The following is a 14,340-nucleotide window of genomic DNA, read 5'->3' on the forward strand; positions in this document are numbered from 1 at the left end:
GAAACATATACATATATATATATATATATATGTGCCCTAATTAATAATACCATTTATAAGCTTTCAGTAATAAGGACAAGACTAACATATTATTTTTAATGCAATGAGCCAGAGAGTGTTACATTTGCCTCCTGTTACTTTTGACCCCAGTGCAGTCTATAATATTTACTGTCAGTATATCATAATTGGTGAATTCTCGGCAGCGCGCACTTATCTCCGCGGGGCGGGGACGCGCCCTTTAATGACCCTCCTCTTTCCTTCCTCCTCCTCCTCCTCCTCTTCCTCTAACATCAACAGAAATCCAATCCTACCACCAACCACTCTCTCTCTGTTTTTAAAGCCACCGTACAACAGGAAGTCAGCGCCACTCAGCCAGAGGACTAGACACAGTGAAGAGCTGCTGTTTATCCCCCCTTCTTTCTCTCCTGTTGTCATCCCTTTGTTTAGCCATTTATTTAGTTGCTTTCAACAGTCACCCCCTCCTCTCTCTTTGTTTTTAAACCACCATGTACCGCTACTTCGGGGAGCTGCTCACCCGCTCGGCGGGGAGCTGCGGGGCGCTGGCCTCCGCCAGCAGCGGCTGCGTGGACGCCGCTCTGCCGGCGGCGTCCTCCGTGCTCCGGGTGCGCCACTACGGCTCCGCGGCGGACGAGCCCGACAACCCCAACTTCTTCCGCATGGTGGAGGGCTTCTTCGACCGCGGCGCCACCATCGTGGAGGACCAGCTGGTGGAAGACCTGAAGACCCGCGAGAGCGCCGAGCTGAAGAGGAAACGCGTGCGCGGCATCCTGGGCATCATCAAGCCCTGCAACCACGTCCTGAGCCTCAACTTCCCAATCAAGAGGGACAACGGCGAGTGGGAGGTGATCGAGGCGTACCGCGCCCAGCACAGCCAGCACAGGACGCCCTGCAAGGGGGGTAAGGAGGACTGAGGCACCAGAGGAATCCCCCTGCCCTGTCACTGTGTGGGGGTCCCCTTGATTTTGACAGCTAGCATTACTAGCAGTAGACCCCCCCCCCCCCCTTTCACTGTGTTGGGGTCCCCTTGAGTTTGACAGCTAGCATTACTAGCACTAGCAGTAGATCCCCCCTGTCACTGTATGGGGTCCCCTTGAGTTTGACAGCTAGTATTAACAGTAGATCCCCCCCTGTCACTGTATGGAGGTCCCCTTGATTTTGACAGCTAGCATTACTAGCAGTAGATCCCCCTGTCACTGTATGGGGGTCTCCTTGAGTTTTACAGCTAGTATTAACAGTAGATCCCCCACTTTCACTGTGTGGGGGTCCCCTTGAGTTTTACAGCTAGCATAACTAGCAGTAGATCCCCCCTTTCACTGTGTGGGAGTCCCCTTGAGTTTGACAGCTAGCATTAGCAGCGGTAGCCCCCCCCACACTGTCACTGTCACTGCTACTGAATCAGCTGCTGTTTTAGTGGGTTTGCATTGTGTTACTTCACGTCACATTGTTTTAACAGAGTATAGCCTACATGTGTCTGTCTTCAAGGGGGGGTAAGAAGCCACAGAGGAATACCCCCCCCCCCCCTACCCTGTCACTGTGTGTGGGTCCCCTTGAGTTTGACAGCTAGCATTTTGCAGCAGCCATTTTTTACATGAAATAGCAGGGTGAATGAATACAGGTGTTACCACAATGAGACTATTAATGTAAATAGAAATCAGGGGTGCTGCCTATTGTTGTACTGTGTGTATGTTGGCTCACTGGAAAGGCTCTGTCTGCTAGGCCGGTGGTTCTCAAACTTTTACATTTCAAGGACTAACGGGTCCATTTGGTTCCACTTGTACACTGTCAGAGTTAGAGACCTATAAGGGTCCATTTAGAACTCTTTTAGAACCCATTTAGATCCCTGTGTGGGGGTCCACTTGAGTTTGACAGCTAGCATTAGCAGTAGCCCCCCAAACTGTCACTGTCACTGCTACTGAATCAGCTGCTGTTTGGTGGGTTGCATTGTGTTGTTGCTTCACTGACATTGTTTTAAGTATATATATTAAATATATTTTAAATATAGCCTATGTTTGTCTTCAACTAGTTGAACTTGTCAGCTATGATGTCAGTGCTGGTGGCACTTATCTTCTGACTTAAAGAGTGTCATTTCATTTGCATGACCTTCCAGCGCAACCTGTGGCTTAAAGTTAGCTGTCAAAGTTGCAGGAGCCTCCTGTCATTGTGGGTGGGTGTCAGTAGACCCCTTTCGTGGCAATGCTTTATTGACATGAAAGAATAGGTTATAAACACAGGTGTGTTACCATTAAGGTTCTGTTCTATTTAGTGTAGCCTTAGCAGACAGAGCCTTTCCAGTGAGCCAACATACAGTGCAACACTAGCAGTGACCCTGACTCTGTTAAAGGTGTCATTGTTAACACCTGCATTTACCCTGCTATTTAATGTAAAAATGAATGAATTGAATGACTGACACATTGTATTTTACACTACCCTTAGTTGTCATGGTCTTGCAACATCCTTAGCCTTGGATCAAGACAGTCATCGGTGTCATATGAAATATCTTGTATCTTGTATCAAGGCTGGCAACATCCTTATATTGGTCTTGTTCCTGGAAAATATTATAATTGGGTGCTAAATGTGTGTGATGGTGTCGGAGAACTGGTTGTGGAGGAAGCTACATGTACAGTATAGGCAAAGGCAATGGGCATCAGGTGCACTTTAGTTGGTTGATCCTTGCCCTGACATCCCTGTTTGCTGCATGAGGTGACACAAAACATGTGATCCCTGTTTCTATGCAAGACAAGACCCTTGCGGACCTATTGCTGATCCAGTCAAAAGCAGTCAAACCAGTCGAAGCAGGCCACCCGCCAATACACTCCTCTCATCCTACTGCCACACATGTCAAATAATGACAGTGACAGCAATGACAGTTTTGCCTGATGCGTCTTGTTTCGCTCCGGCAGCGCCGGTTGGGGGGTAGAATGAATTACCTGCTGGGTTCAAAGTTCAAGGTTCATTTCTGGGGAATCATGGGTAGTTTCTTGTCAGCGGGAGAGAAGAGGACATGACGTACGTACAGCGAGGCTGTGGGTGAGGGGAGCTATACGGGTGGAGTGGGAGGGAGGAACGGAGGCCTGGGGGGTGGTAATGTATGGAGGCATTCCTATTTGTCAGTGGTGTGACAGGTGGGGGAGGGTGCACCGCACATGGGCAAGAGGAGGGGGAAGCAGAAGATATTCTGTTGAGAGAGAGAGAAAGACAGAGAGAGGGGGGACGACATGTCATTGAATCACTCAGTCAAAGGGCATGTTTGACTGGACATTGGCCCAGTATTGCTACTGTGAAACATGTCCATTGCACCTGTCCATCTAGCTAGTGATTTGGCTGTAGTGCAGACCTATTCTGGGCCGCTGTGTTTCTCCAAGGGTAGTAGTAAGGTATAGCAACAACACACTTCTGTCGTTCTGAATGCCCTGTACAGAATACACCTCAGACTGGAAGAGAGTAGGGTGGGGGATCCGGGAACCGAAGGAACCGGATCCGACATTGAGCAACCGGAATCAGTTCCATCACATTTGGAACTGTTTCCGGAACCGGTTTTATCACACTGGTCAGAGCTGGTATGTGGACTTCACGTCTGGCGTCTGCTATACAATTACAATACTAGTGGTTCTCAAACGTTTTAATTTCGGTTCGGTTCGGTTCCATTTGTATACTCTCAAAGTTACAGACTTCTAAGGGTTCATTTGGAACCCCCTATAGGAATCGTGAAAGGGAACCGGGATCATTAAAATCCTAAAGGATCCCAACCCTAGAAGAGAGACGTTTTCTATTCAAGATCCAAACCGCAGGGATGCTTGAAGCTGGGAATTGGACCCATGGGCGGTTGCAATGGTGTGTCCTAGGTTTTTTCGGAGGGCATAAGATAATCCTTCCCTGCACGACATATGCGTGGTCATACGCTCGTGCGTGGTCAATGAATGAAATTTCAAGTAATTCTGCATGTCATACTACGTTTATATAGCGTAACAACATGATTTAGAGCCGTAATCAATTATCCTTTTACCTGAAAAACATGCATCAGGGATGCTTAAGTGCCCCACCATGTGAGTCAGTAGTACCCAGTCCCAGCCATCAATCGATCAGTTATCATCATCATTTGTAATGGTCATATTGATGCCTATTGGCACTGATCCAGTGTTAATATGGAACCTGGTGAGGGCTCTGCAACATCGCCGTCAACAGCTACATCTAATTTCATGAAGCAATCCTCATCCTTCTATATCACTGATAGGATCATTTATCATCCTAACTCTGAGGTGAAACTCAGTTTACTACTACTGTTAATCTACCAGTCCAGTAGTAGTTTTGCTATCTGCTTGAGCAACTCCATATTCAGTGACTGTTGACCGACGGTCTATAAACCAAACCCAGTGTAATACTCCTCTCAGGGCCAACTGTGGCATAACAGGGGCGTTACAGGGGGTCAAGAGCTGTTATTTTGCAGTGGGTTTAATCATTGATGCCGCATGTAGACCCTTGGTCCTGCTTTGATCAAGGTAAAGTGCAAAGGCACAATAACGACTTGTGGTACTGTACATTGGACCCTGGCACATGGATATTTTTTGCTCCTCGTAGCACATTGCAGGTTTCCTGCGTTCTGTTAGGTCACCTGTTAGCTATGTGTTAAGCTGAGAGTGCTTACTGTCTAGTTGAATGTATTAACTGCTATGCAGTTTTGAACCCTTTATGTCAGTGTACTTGGTTGATAGTCCTGCTATGTTTAGGGTTAATAATCACCTGTGCAAGTGTGCATACTGTAGCTGTAATCCGAGGCTTTCAGAAGGTGGCATAACTGTTTCCCACAGCTTCGTTTGATTGGCTTGGCTGCATGAACCGGAAACGCATAATGTGACACCTTCACCTTGGTTTCCAGTTGAAGTATGCTGCTGAGCCAATCAAAGGAATTTATGGGGAAATGAACAGGACACGGGTATGCCACCCACTGAAAACCCATGGGACTATAGCCTATTGTTTTATGTTTTGTTAGAAGAGAAGAAGAAAACTATTTGCATTGTACTATTGAGGTTTTCTTGATTTTTGATACTTGTGTTGCTGGGTGGGTGTGTGTGTTACTGGTATAGTACTAATGGCTGCTAGTTAAGTACAGCATACATTGCTCTCTTGCAACAAAGGAAAAAACAACTTTACTAAAGTTAAAAAGCCTTTATTAATGTGGCTAGTTCACGATAGAATGTGTTGGGATAACCCGGTTATCCCAGTTTTTAACAAATTCTAGTTCATAATAGAATTTGTTAAAAACTTGAATAACCAGGTTATCCCAGTTATTAACAAATAATTATGAACTAGCCACATCAATAAAGGCTTTTTAGTTTTTAAACTTTTTTCACCATAAGAGTGCCTTGGTTTTTTTCCTTTTGTTGCAAGTTTTCAGTCCCCTACCAAAGAGCACCTTCACTACACTTTTTTGGACCTCCGAGCACCCAGACCCTTTCTTTTTTTCTGAATACATTGCTACTCTGTTGACAGAGAAGCTATAACACAGAACATCCACCTGTGTGTGTGTGTGTGTGTGGGGGTGTTAGTGGATATGAAAGGATGGGTGTAGAACAGGTACTGGTATGTGTGGATATGGGGTGGGGGGTCGTCTTAAGTTTGTCTTTGGTGGGTCTGTGTGTGGGCCGTGTGTTTGCGCATGTGCTTCAGCTGGCATGTTAAAGCAGGGTGGGGCACCACTTGAAGAGCTGCCAACTGCAGAAAGGAAAATGAGTCAGAATGGGTTTCAGTGGAGAATGGAGATTCTTTTCATATCACGTGGCATAAATGAATAGCTTGGACTGCTCTTCTGTAGCAAAGGCCTTTCCACCCCACTAGATTAATTTCTGGGCAGTTCTTCTTTGGATTAACCTACGCACACCAACAATCCAACTGCCTATAATGTAATTCCTTAATTAGTTATTTTTAATTTGGGCTTTTGGTGTTGTGTGTGATGTGACCATTTAAACCCTCTTATCCTTAGTCATGCAACGAATAGCAGAAATTAGACGATAGACAAGCTCACGATGTGTTGCTTCATAATGCGTGGTGAGCTTGTAGATCTGCTATTCTTTGAAAATGTTTGAAAGATGTTGCCTATAATCGCATGCTCAAAACAGGGAGAGCAGGCTAAAAGTGTTTAGTTTAGTTACGTTTTTTTTATTTGCACATGATTAATTAAAACGCATAGTAAAACAAATATAAAAGTAGAAGAGATAGAAGAACAGTACATCAGAATGGAAAGGAATGGAAAACCAAAACATGATGTGCATCCAGAAAAGCCAAAAGTTAAAACCAAAGGGCTTGTCGTGCGGCTTGGCCTTCCTTATGAAAATCCTTAACCCTTTTAATCCGGGATCGCATCTGTGTCATTTTAGATTTCTTTGGCTATTCAAAGGTGCCGCACTATGAGCTTAAAGATCTGCTATTTTTGAAAAAGTTTGAAAATCGTGAAAAATTATGAAATTGTTTGAGAAGCACTGATATATGGCAACATAAGTTTAAAAAAAAACTGTCAGGATTTAGAAGACAATAGACATTAGTAGAATTTGTAGAAACGTTTTCATGTCAAGGACCCCCAAAATGATATGTATTTGGCTGCGGACCCCCATCTAAAAATATGTTGTTCCAGCCCCCCCCCCCCCGAAGCAAAGATTTGAGTTAAAAATGTTTGCTTAAAAAAAACATACATATTCAAAGATTTGCTCACATTTTCACGATAAAAAAAATATAGCAGATCTACAAGCTCATAGCGCCACCCGAGTGCCGCGCTATGAGCTTGTAGATCTGCTATTTTTGAATAGCCAAAGTATAAAACAGTCGTTCCCGGTTTGAAGGGATTCAAACCGGAGAACTAAGGTGTCAATGACACAGCACACAGAATCTTGCAGTAGAAGATTCGCTGATGAAAAGACGAAGGCTCTTGAAGGGAGTAAATCATTTGGGCAAAAACACGTCACAGCGTCTAGAGGAAAACAAACTGCTCCTCTCTGACTCACAGGGCCTGCTTTCTTTTCCATCCTCTCCTCCCTCCTCTGACCACTGCAGCAGCGTTGCCAGATTTTGCCAGAGAAATAAGCAACCATGTCTATGAAAACGAGCCCAAAATACGCGACTATAAAGTAGGCCACATGAGCACTTTAAACCTACTGTATATGCATCGGATAATTGAAAATAGCAGATCTACAAGCTCACAACGCGTTGCTATGCGACGAGTTGTGAGCTTGTAGATCTGCTATCCCCCCCCCCCCCAATTTTTCTTTAAAAAAGTGGAATATTACTATTTAAAAAAAATTCAACAACAGAAAACTGGTACACGGGTCTGTGGACAAATATATTATATATATATTAATTTGGGGGTCCTTTACATTAGGAAACAAGCCCAAAAAAAACGCAACCCGCAACTACCAATATGTTACAAGCAACTTAACAGAAAAACAAGCCCAAAGCCGCCGCTTATAATAAGCAGACCTGGCAGACCCCAAATTACGGGTTGTACTGTAGCGTGGTGGGGGCAGTGTTTACTTCCACACAACCCGCCTCGCATTACTGTGGAATGTGTTTACATATGTGCGCTTTGTTTCATGTGCTGCAGCAGGCGATCGGGATGGGCTAATGAAGCAGATAGTTGGTCGGGGGGGGGGGGGGTACTGGTACAGGCTCGTCTTTGTTCAAAATGCCCTCATGAGCAGTGGCGGAAGAAGTACTCTTTACTTGAGTAAAAGTAGCAGCAACGCCCCAATGTAGAAATACTCCCTGTTACAAGTAAAAGTCTGGTTAGGTATTCAACATTCACTCAAGTAAAAGTGCAAAAGTATTGGCATCAAAATATACTTAAAAGTACCAAAACTAAAAGTACTCGTTACGCATAATGTGGTACTTGAGTAAATGTACTTAGTTACTTTACACCACTGCTCATTAGTTTTCACTGTAGCTCTCTGACTCACATCAGCTGAGGCTGGCATGAAGAGAGAGAGAGAGAGAGTCTGTTTATGGCACAAGGAAACACCAGACGTGTTTGTTATACGTTAATACGATAACTGGGGGCGACTGGTCTTCATCTACAGCAGGGGTCTTCAACAGGGGGTCCGGGACCCCTAGGGGGTCTACAGTTACTACAAGGGTGGCCGCCAAATCTTTGTGGGATATGATTTTTTTTTTTTTACAATAACCACTTGAACCCTAGCATCCCTTTTCTGAGGAGAACTTTAGCCAAAAATAGTAGATCTACAAGCTCACACAACGTCTCACGCTGCGAGACGTTGTGAGCTTGTAGATCTACTATTTTGTATTTTTTGGCAAAGAGGTACAGGTGTAAAGGGGAAAAAAGGGCAGACCAAGTCAAAAAAATAAAGAGTTTAATCTGCAACACAATTTAATACATTATAGAGGGGGTCCCTGCTTCATCTCTCTCTCAGCTAGGGGGCCCTTGACCTGAAAAACGTTGAAGACCCCTGATTTACATATAGTATAGCACTGTTTCTCAATGTTGGGTCCGGGGATCTCCAGGAGGTCATTGAAAGGAGGGGCGCACGGACATCCAAAGTGCCCAGGTCCAGGACAAACAGCAATACATAAAAAATGAAATAAGGTCCGCTCAATGGCAAGTTTATTGCTTTTTTAACGTTTCGATGACATGTTCTCTCTCAGAGAGAGAGAACATGTAAATCTCTCAGATTTACAGTGTATATTGGGGTCCCAGAGGGACAAATCGTATCAAATAGGGGTCCGTGAAATTGAAATAGATTGAGAATCACTGATCTGCAGTATAGCTTCCACAGTCTGTGTTATATTTATCGCGTCAGTGATCTCAGCCTCACAATGGAGCGGAAGGGACTGAAATAATTACAAACGAGATTAGGTGGGCACTGACTGACCGAATGACGTCATTGGCCTGCGCTGAGAGATGAGGTCATACCTGCAGACGAGCCAAGTGGGCGAGGTTTGCATCAATCTAACTGCTTCTCGTCTCCTTGGCTCCGTTCCAAGCAGCTTTTTATAATGAAATACACACTCACGCACACACACAGCTTTTGTCTATAGCAGTATGCTGCAGTCTCCTCTGTGTGTAGCCAGATGCCCTTGGGTTTCTCTCTGTGTAAGCTAACACTGGATGAACTATATTTGGTTGACACACACGCACACACACACACACACACACACACACACACACACACACACACACACACACACACACACACACACACACACACACACACACACACACACACACACACACACACACACACACACACACACACACACACACACACACACACACACACACACACACACACACACACACACACACATTCCAGCCATGCCAGTGGACTGTACTGTATGTTGGGGCAGTCCAGTCCGGCTGGCTCAGGACTCAGGGGTCAGACATGTGATATCATGGAAGCATCAGAGAAAGGGCTGGCCCAATGGACGTTACCATGGTGACGGCAGCATACCCCTAGACAGCAGTCAAGGAATGGCTGAGTCATAGAGCAGTTTGTATTTGGGGGTCTCACTCTGAACATATTATTTGCCAGGGACCCCCATACAAGATTTAATTGTGTTGTTAAAATGTTAAGGGTAAGGGATTTACTTTGGTTAATAATCTATATTCTGATAGTACTCATTGCTATAGAGTGTTTGTTCAGTAAAAGGAGTCTCTCATGTATCTCCAGCTCTTTATTAAACAGAAAATGTATTTTCAGTGCTCTCTCCTGATTGGCTTAAATGTTGTCACCTACCCCAAAATGTACTATATTCTATTTACTAAAGAGCTAGAGAGACCCCTATGACCCAACAAACACTCTGAAGCAATGATTACTATCAGAATATAGTACTTTAACCTTTTTAACAAAAAAATAAAAATACATATCACTTACCCTACCTTTAAACTGATTTTGATGCTATATTAACCCATTGATACCTGGAACGCTTCTGTGTCACTTTAGATGACGAGTGCCGCGCTATGAGCTTGTAGATCTGCTATTTTTGAAAAATCGTGAAAATATTTTGAAAATATTTTTTTCTGAATAACTGTTAGGATTTAGATTTTTTTTAAGAATCGCCTCAGGTCTTAAGAGGTTAACTCATTTTGCTTGGGACCTCCCCCATGAACCCCCTCAAGGGACCCCTAGGGACCCCCGGGACGCCACTTGGAACGCCACTTGGCAAAGAGGTTGGGCTCAGATTGGATGTGTGGTGTGGTGTGGTGGGATTGGCTCATTGTCTCTCCGCCCCCCCCCTGGCTATTGACTGTGACCATGACTTCCTGAAGCAATTTAGCCTCTGAACTGTTGGTGAGCCTGCACTTTCTGTGGCACTGAAGAACACAGCCTCCGTTTTTTATGGCCCAATCCAGCTCTTTATCTTGGCTATTGATTTGCTTGGAGTGTTAGTAGTGGTGGAACAGTTTGCAATAAACTAAAAGTGTCCCCTTGTCGCAGTCCAGCCTAATGGCTGAACAGGCTGGGAGCTGGTGTTGTTTCTACAAGATTCAACCACTTCTCTGATATGAACACAGTCTCCGTTTTATTGATTGAATACTTTATTAGACAGAAATGTAAACAGCATGAGGTACAGTCAGACATTTGGTCAGACATTTGGGTTAAAAGGATAATACAAAAAAGTCCTGGGGACTTGTTTCCATTGTGGTCCTTTGTATTCAATTAATTAACATAGCATAAAAATAACACCAAAATACAATATCATCAACAAATGTACAAAGTAAAAAAAGGGAAATAAGAAATGATGTCAGCAGTGAATGCCATCTCCTTTCTATGGGAAAAGTGAGTTAACCTCCCCTTGTGGTCTCCTGAAAGGTGGATTATCAGGCCTGTTTTGAAGGAAGCCAGTGATCCACATTCTTTAAGGGATGGTGTCAGGGCATTACACATTTTGGTGTCCCTTTATGGCCCATGAGTTATATTAATCAATGATGAGGTAGACAGGAAGACATTTTTATTGTCATTTGTATTTTTAATAGTCTGAAGGACTACCTTTTTTGCCATCTTTTGTTTGTGACAGTATATATAAATACTTGCTGGTATATGATATTATATGTGACACAGGTGTTCAGCTGACATCACAATTAGGTGGACAACACACACAGTTTGGTGCTGCCAACATTATGCCCGTTGTTAACTGACCGTGTGTGTGTGGTGTTGTTGTTTTTCAGGTATCCGTTACAGTAATGAGGTGTCTATTGACGAGGTGAAAGCCCTGGCATCTCTGATGACCTACAAATGTGCCGTTGTTGGTAAGTAACCAGAGCGTATCATTTGCTGTATTTATTTCACATCTCTTTGTTAGTGTCCCTGATGGCATATCTATCTAAGTGCAGTGGAGTTTCAAATACTCTGCAAACAAGTTAACATGGTGGAAAGTAACTAAGTACTGTACAATTTTGAGGTATTTGTACTTTACTTGAGTATTTCCAATTTCCAATACTTTTACTTTTACTCCACTACATCTCAGAGGCAAATATTGTACTTTACAAAAACTTTAGTTACTAGTTGTAGATTTTGATTATTACTACAAAACATACATTAACCACTACAGCCCTATATACATTTCGGCCATTTGAAAATAGCCGATCTACAAGCTCACAATGCGTCGCGATACGACACATTGTGAGCTTGTAGATCTGCTATTTTCAAAAGATTTAAATGCATTTGAAAACTTGTAATGGGACAATCTGCATAATGAGTACTTTTACTTTTGGTACTTTAAGTACATTTTGATGTCATTACTTTTATACTTTTCCGCAAGTACATTTTGAATTTGGGGCTTTTACTTGTAATGGAGTATTTCTACATTGCAGTATAGATATGTTTACTTAAGTAAAAAAAAACAGTACTTTTTCCACCACTGCAAGTTAAAGGTAGGGTAAGTGATTTGCGTTGGTTAAAATAATTGTTAAATAGCTCTATATTCTGATAGTACTCATTGCTATAAAGTGTTTGTTCAGTAAAAGGAGTCTCCTTGTCTCTCCACCTCTTTATTAAACAGAAAATGCATTTTCGTTTCAGTTTCATTTCCAATTTTATCCAACCAGGACAGAGAACTCAATCAGGATACAGATTAAACAAGTGAAATTGGAAGTGATGACACTACCTTTAACATGTTTGTGTCTGTGCATGAACTTAACGAAATGAGTTGGTGTTGTGAACTGTACTGTACATGTTGTGTACATGTGTGTGATCCTAATCCCATGTTTTCCCCACTGTATTCTCCCCTCCCCCCCAGATGTGCCGTTTGGAGGGGCCAAAGCCGGAGTCAAGATCAACCCCAGGAATTACTCTGTAAGTCCTAACCACATCAGCCCCCCTCCCCCACATACTGTACACGCACACGCCACAGGCAAGACCAAACACACATTTCTATGTCATTTTGTTTCTTTGAATCGATGACCTAGAAAAGCTGCTGTTTTCAAGTTTAGACACATAGCCATAGCAGACACAGGGCTGGTAGTTCCCCAGTGGTGCACACTGACTACACAGAGAGCCATGTCCAACCTCTGCTCACCCAATGATGTAACAGAGGGGGCTACGGGGCAGAAGACACGATGGGTGTCATCTATCTTCTGCAGTTTTCCTCCCAGTACGGAGGAAGAAGGCTTAGGATGTTTACTATAGAGCACCGAAGTCTGACGTAATACCTACCTGGGTCGCGTTTTCCCCCCCCCATTCTGAATTCCCATAGACGTGTTTAATATTGCGTCAAATAATAACTGTGTTCCAAAAATAAACAAATGATCCCGGCATTTTGACTCTTATGAATATGAAGCATCAACTGACGGTGAGAAAATGCTAATGTTACTTCCGCCGAATAAGTAAAATTTTCGCCAGAAAACAGACTGTATCAAATATGAGTGACTGACTATCATAAACGATACAGAGCCACCTCCCTGACAATATCGGCGGGACAGTTTGTTTATTTTTGGAGCACAATTCTTATATCAGACGATTCTAAGATGACCCAATGTTATTCTCCATAGAGAAATTACTTCCGCGACCCAGGGGATGAGCGCGTGACGTCAGGACTTCTGTACTCTATGACCTCTCTTTCTTTGAATATATACTTCTTGGTTTCTGTTGCGTGTAAGCGATGGGATCATAAGACCCAGTTACTGAATGTCAAGTCTCCAGGTTTTCTTCAGAATATGTATGACACTGATTTACTATGACACTATGTATGATGGCACATTAGGGAGTCGACTGGTAGTGGTTCTCAAACGCTTTATTTTCAAGGACCCCCATAACTCTGAGAGTGTACAAATGGAACCAAATGGACCCGTACGGGTCCATTTGGTTCCATTTGTACACTCTCAGAGTTACAGACTCTGAATGGTCATTCAGGGCTAGTGTTTGTCTACTAATTTTCTATGTCCATCATGGCAAAAATAGAATTTTGACAAAAATGGCCACCACAAGCCAGCATGGCGATGACCCCTGCGCGTCAATGACATGCACTCCTCATTGTGTTTGCAGGACAATGAGCTGGAGAAAATCACCAGGAGGTTCACTATTGAGCTGGCCAAGAAGGGATTCATCGGTGAGTGCAATGAGGATGGATTATTATTATTTGTATTCGTTTAATGCCTTTGTTGCTGTATGTGTGACGGCACTTTGTTGTTCCTCTGTGAGCCTGATCAGGAGAGAGAACTCATACAGGATAGACAAGTGAAATTGTAAGTGATGACACACAGAAATGAGTAGACCCAATTGGAACTGGAACATTATAAAGATCGAAGCTGATAAATGACTACTCTCTCCTGATTGGCTGAAATTGGCAACAGACCTGAAAATGGATTTTCAATTTATTGAAGAGATGGAGAGACAGAGAGACCACTGTTACTGAACAAACACTCTACAGCAATACAATGATTACTATCACAATATAGAGCTCTAACCTTTTCACAAAAAAAAACTAGAATTTTTACCCAAAATATATCACTAACCCTAAACCTCACCTAAATGCCTAATCTTAACCCCTATAACCCCCACATGTATAAATGCAACCCTGGGGATGACTACCATGTTAGTACGACATGATCTGGCACACATGCCAGTCTGTTCTCCTTGGACTGCATGCGGGTTAATGGCTGCATTGTGTTCAATCCAAACACAGACGGAAATAGAGCCATGCCAGTCTGTGTGCTGCCTGGGAGCATGGACACCACAATGGTTGTTTAATATAGACAGCTCTGCATTGTGGAAGCCACCCGCATTCTCACTTCATTCTCTCTCCATGCCACTATTTATAGACCCTGGAGGAAGAGGAACAGCAGTGCCCACTTGCACACTTGACTTCCTTAACCACACTGTG

General features: G+C 43.5%; 1 protein-coding gene across 1 annotated transcript in view; it reads left to right on the forward strand.

The window, feature by feature from the left end:
* The first annotated feature begins 335 nt into the window (after positions 1 to 335).
* Positions 336 to 14,340, forward strand: part of glud1b (glutamate dehydrogenase 1b) — a 30,820-nt gene continuing 16,815 nt past the window's right edge. Inside the window, exons 1-4 of the mRNA XM_084078729.1 lie at positions 336 to 918; positions 11,189 to 11,269; positions 12,259 to 12,314; positions 13,503 to 13,566. Coding sequence (XP_083934855.1) covers positions 507 to 918; positions 11,189 to 11,269; positions 12,259 to 12,314; positions 13,503 to 13,566 — 613 coding nt within the window. The 5' untranslated portion in view covers positions 336 to 506. The remainder of the gene's footprint in view (positions 919 to 11,188; positions 11,270 to 12,258; positions 12,315 to 13,502; positions 13,567 to 14,340) is intronic.

This window comes from Gymnoscopelus microlampas (genome assembly GCF_963454915.1).
Source record: "Gymnoscopelus microlampas genome assembly, chromosome: 14".
In the NCBI taxonomy this organism is placed as follows: Eukaryota; Metazoa; Chordata; class Actinopteri; order Myctophiformes; family Myctophidae; genus Gymnoscopelus; species Gymnoscopelus microlampas.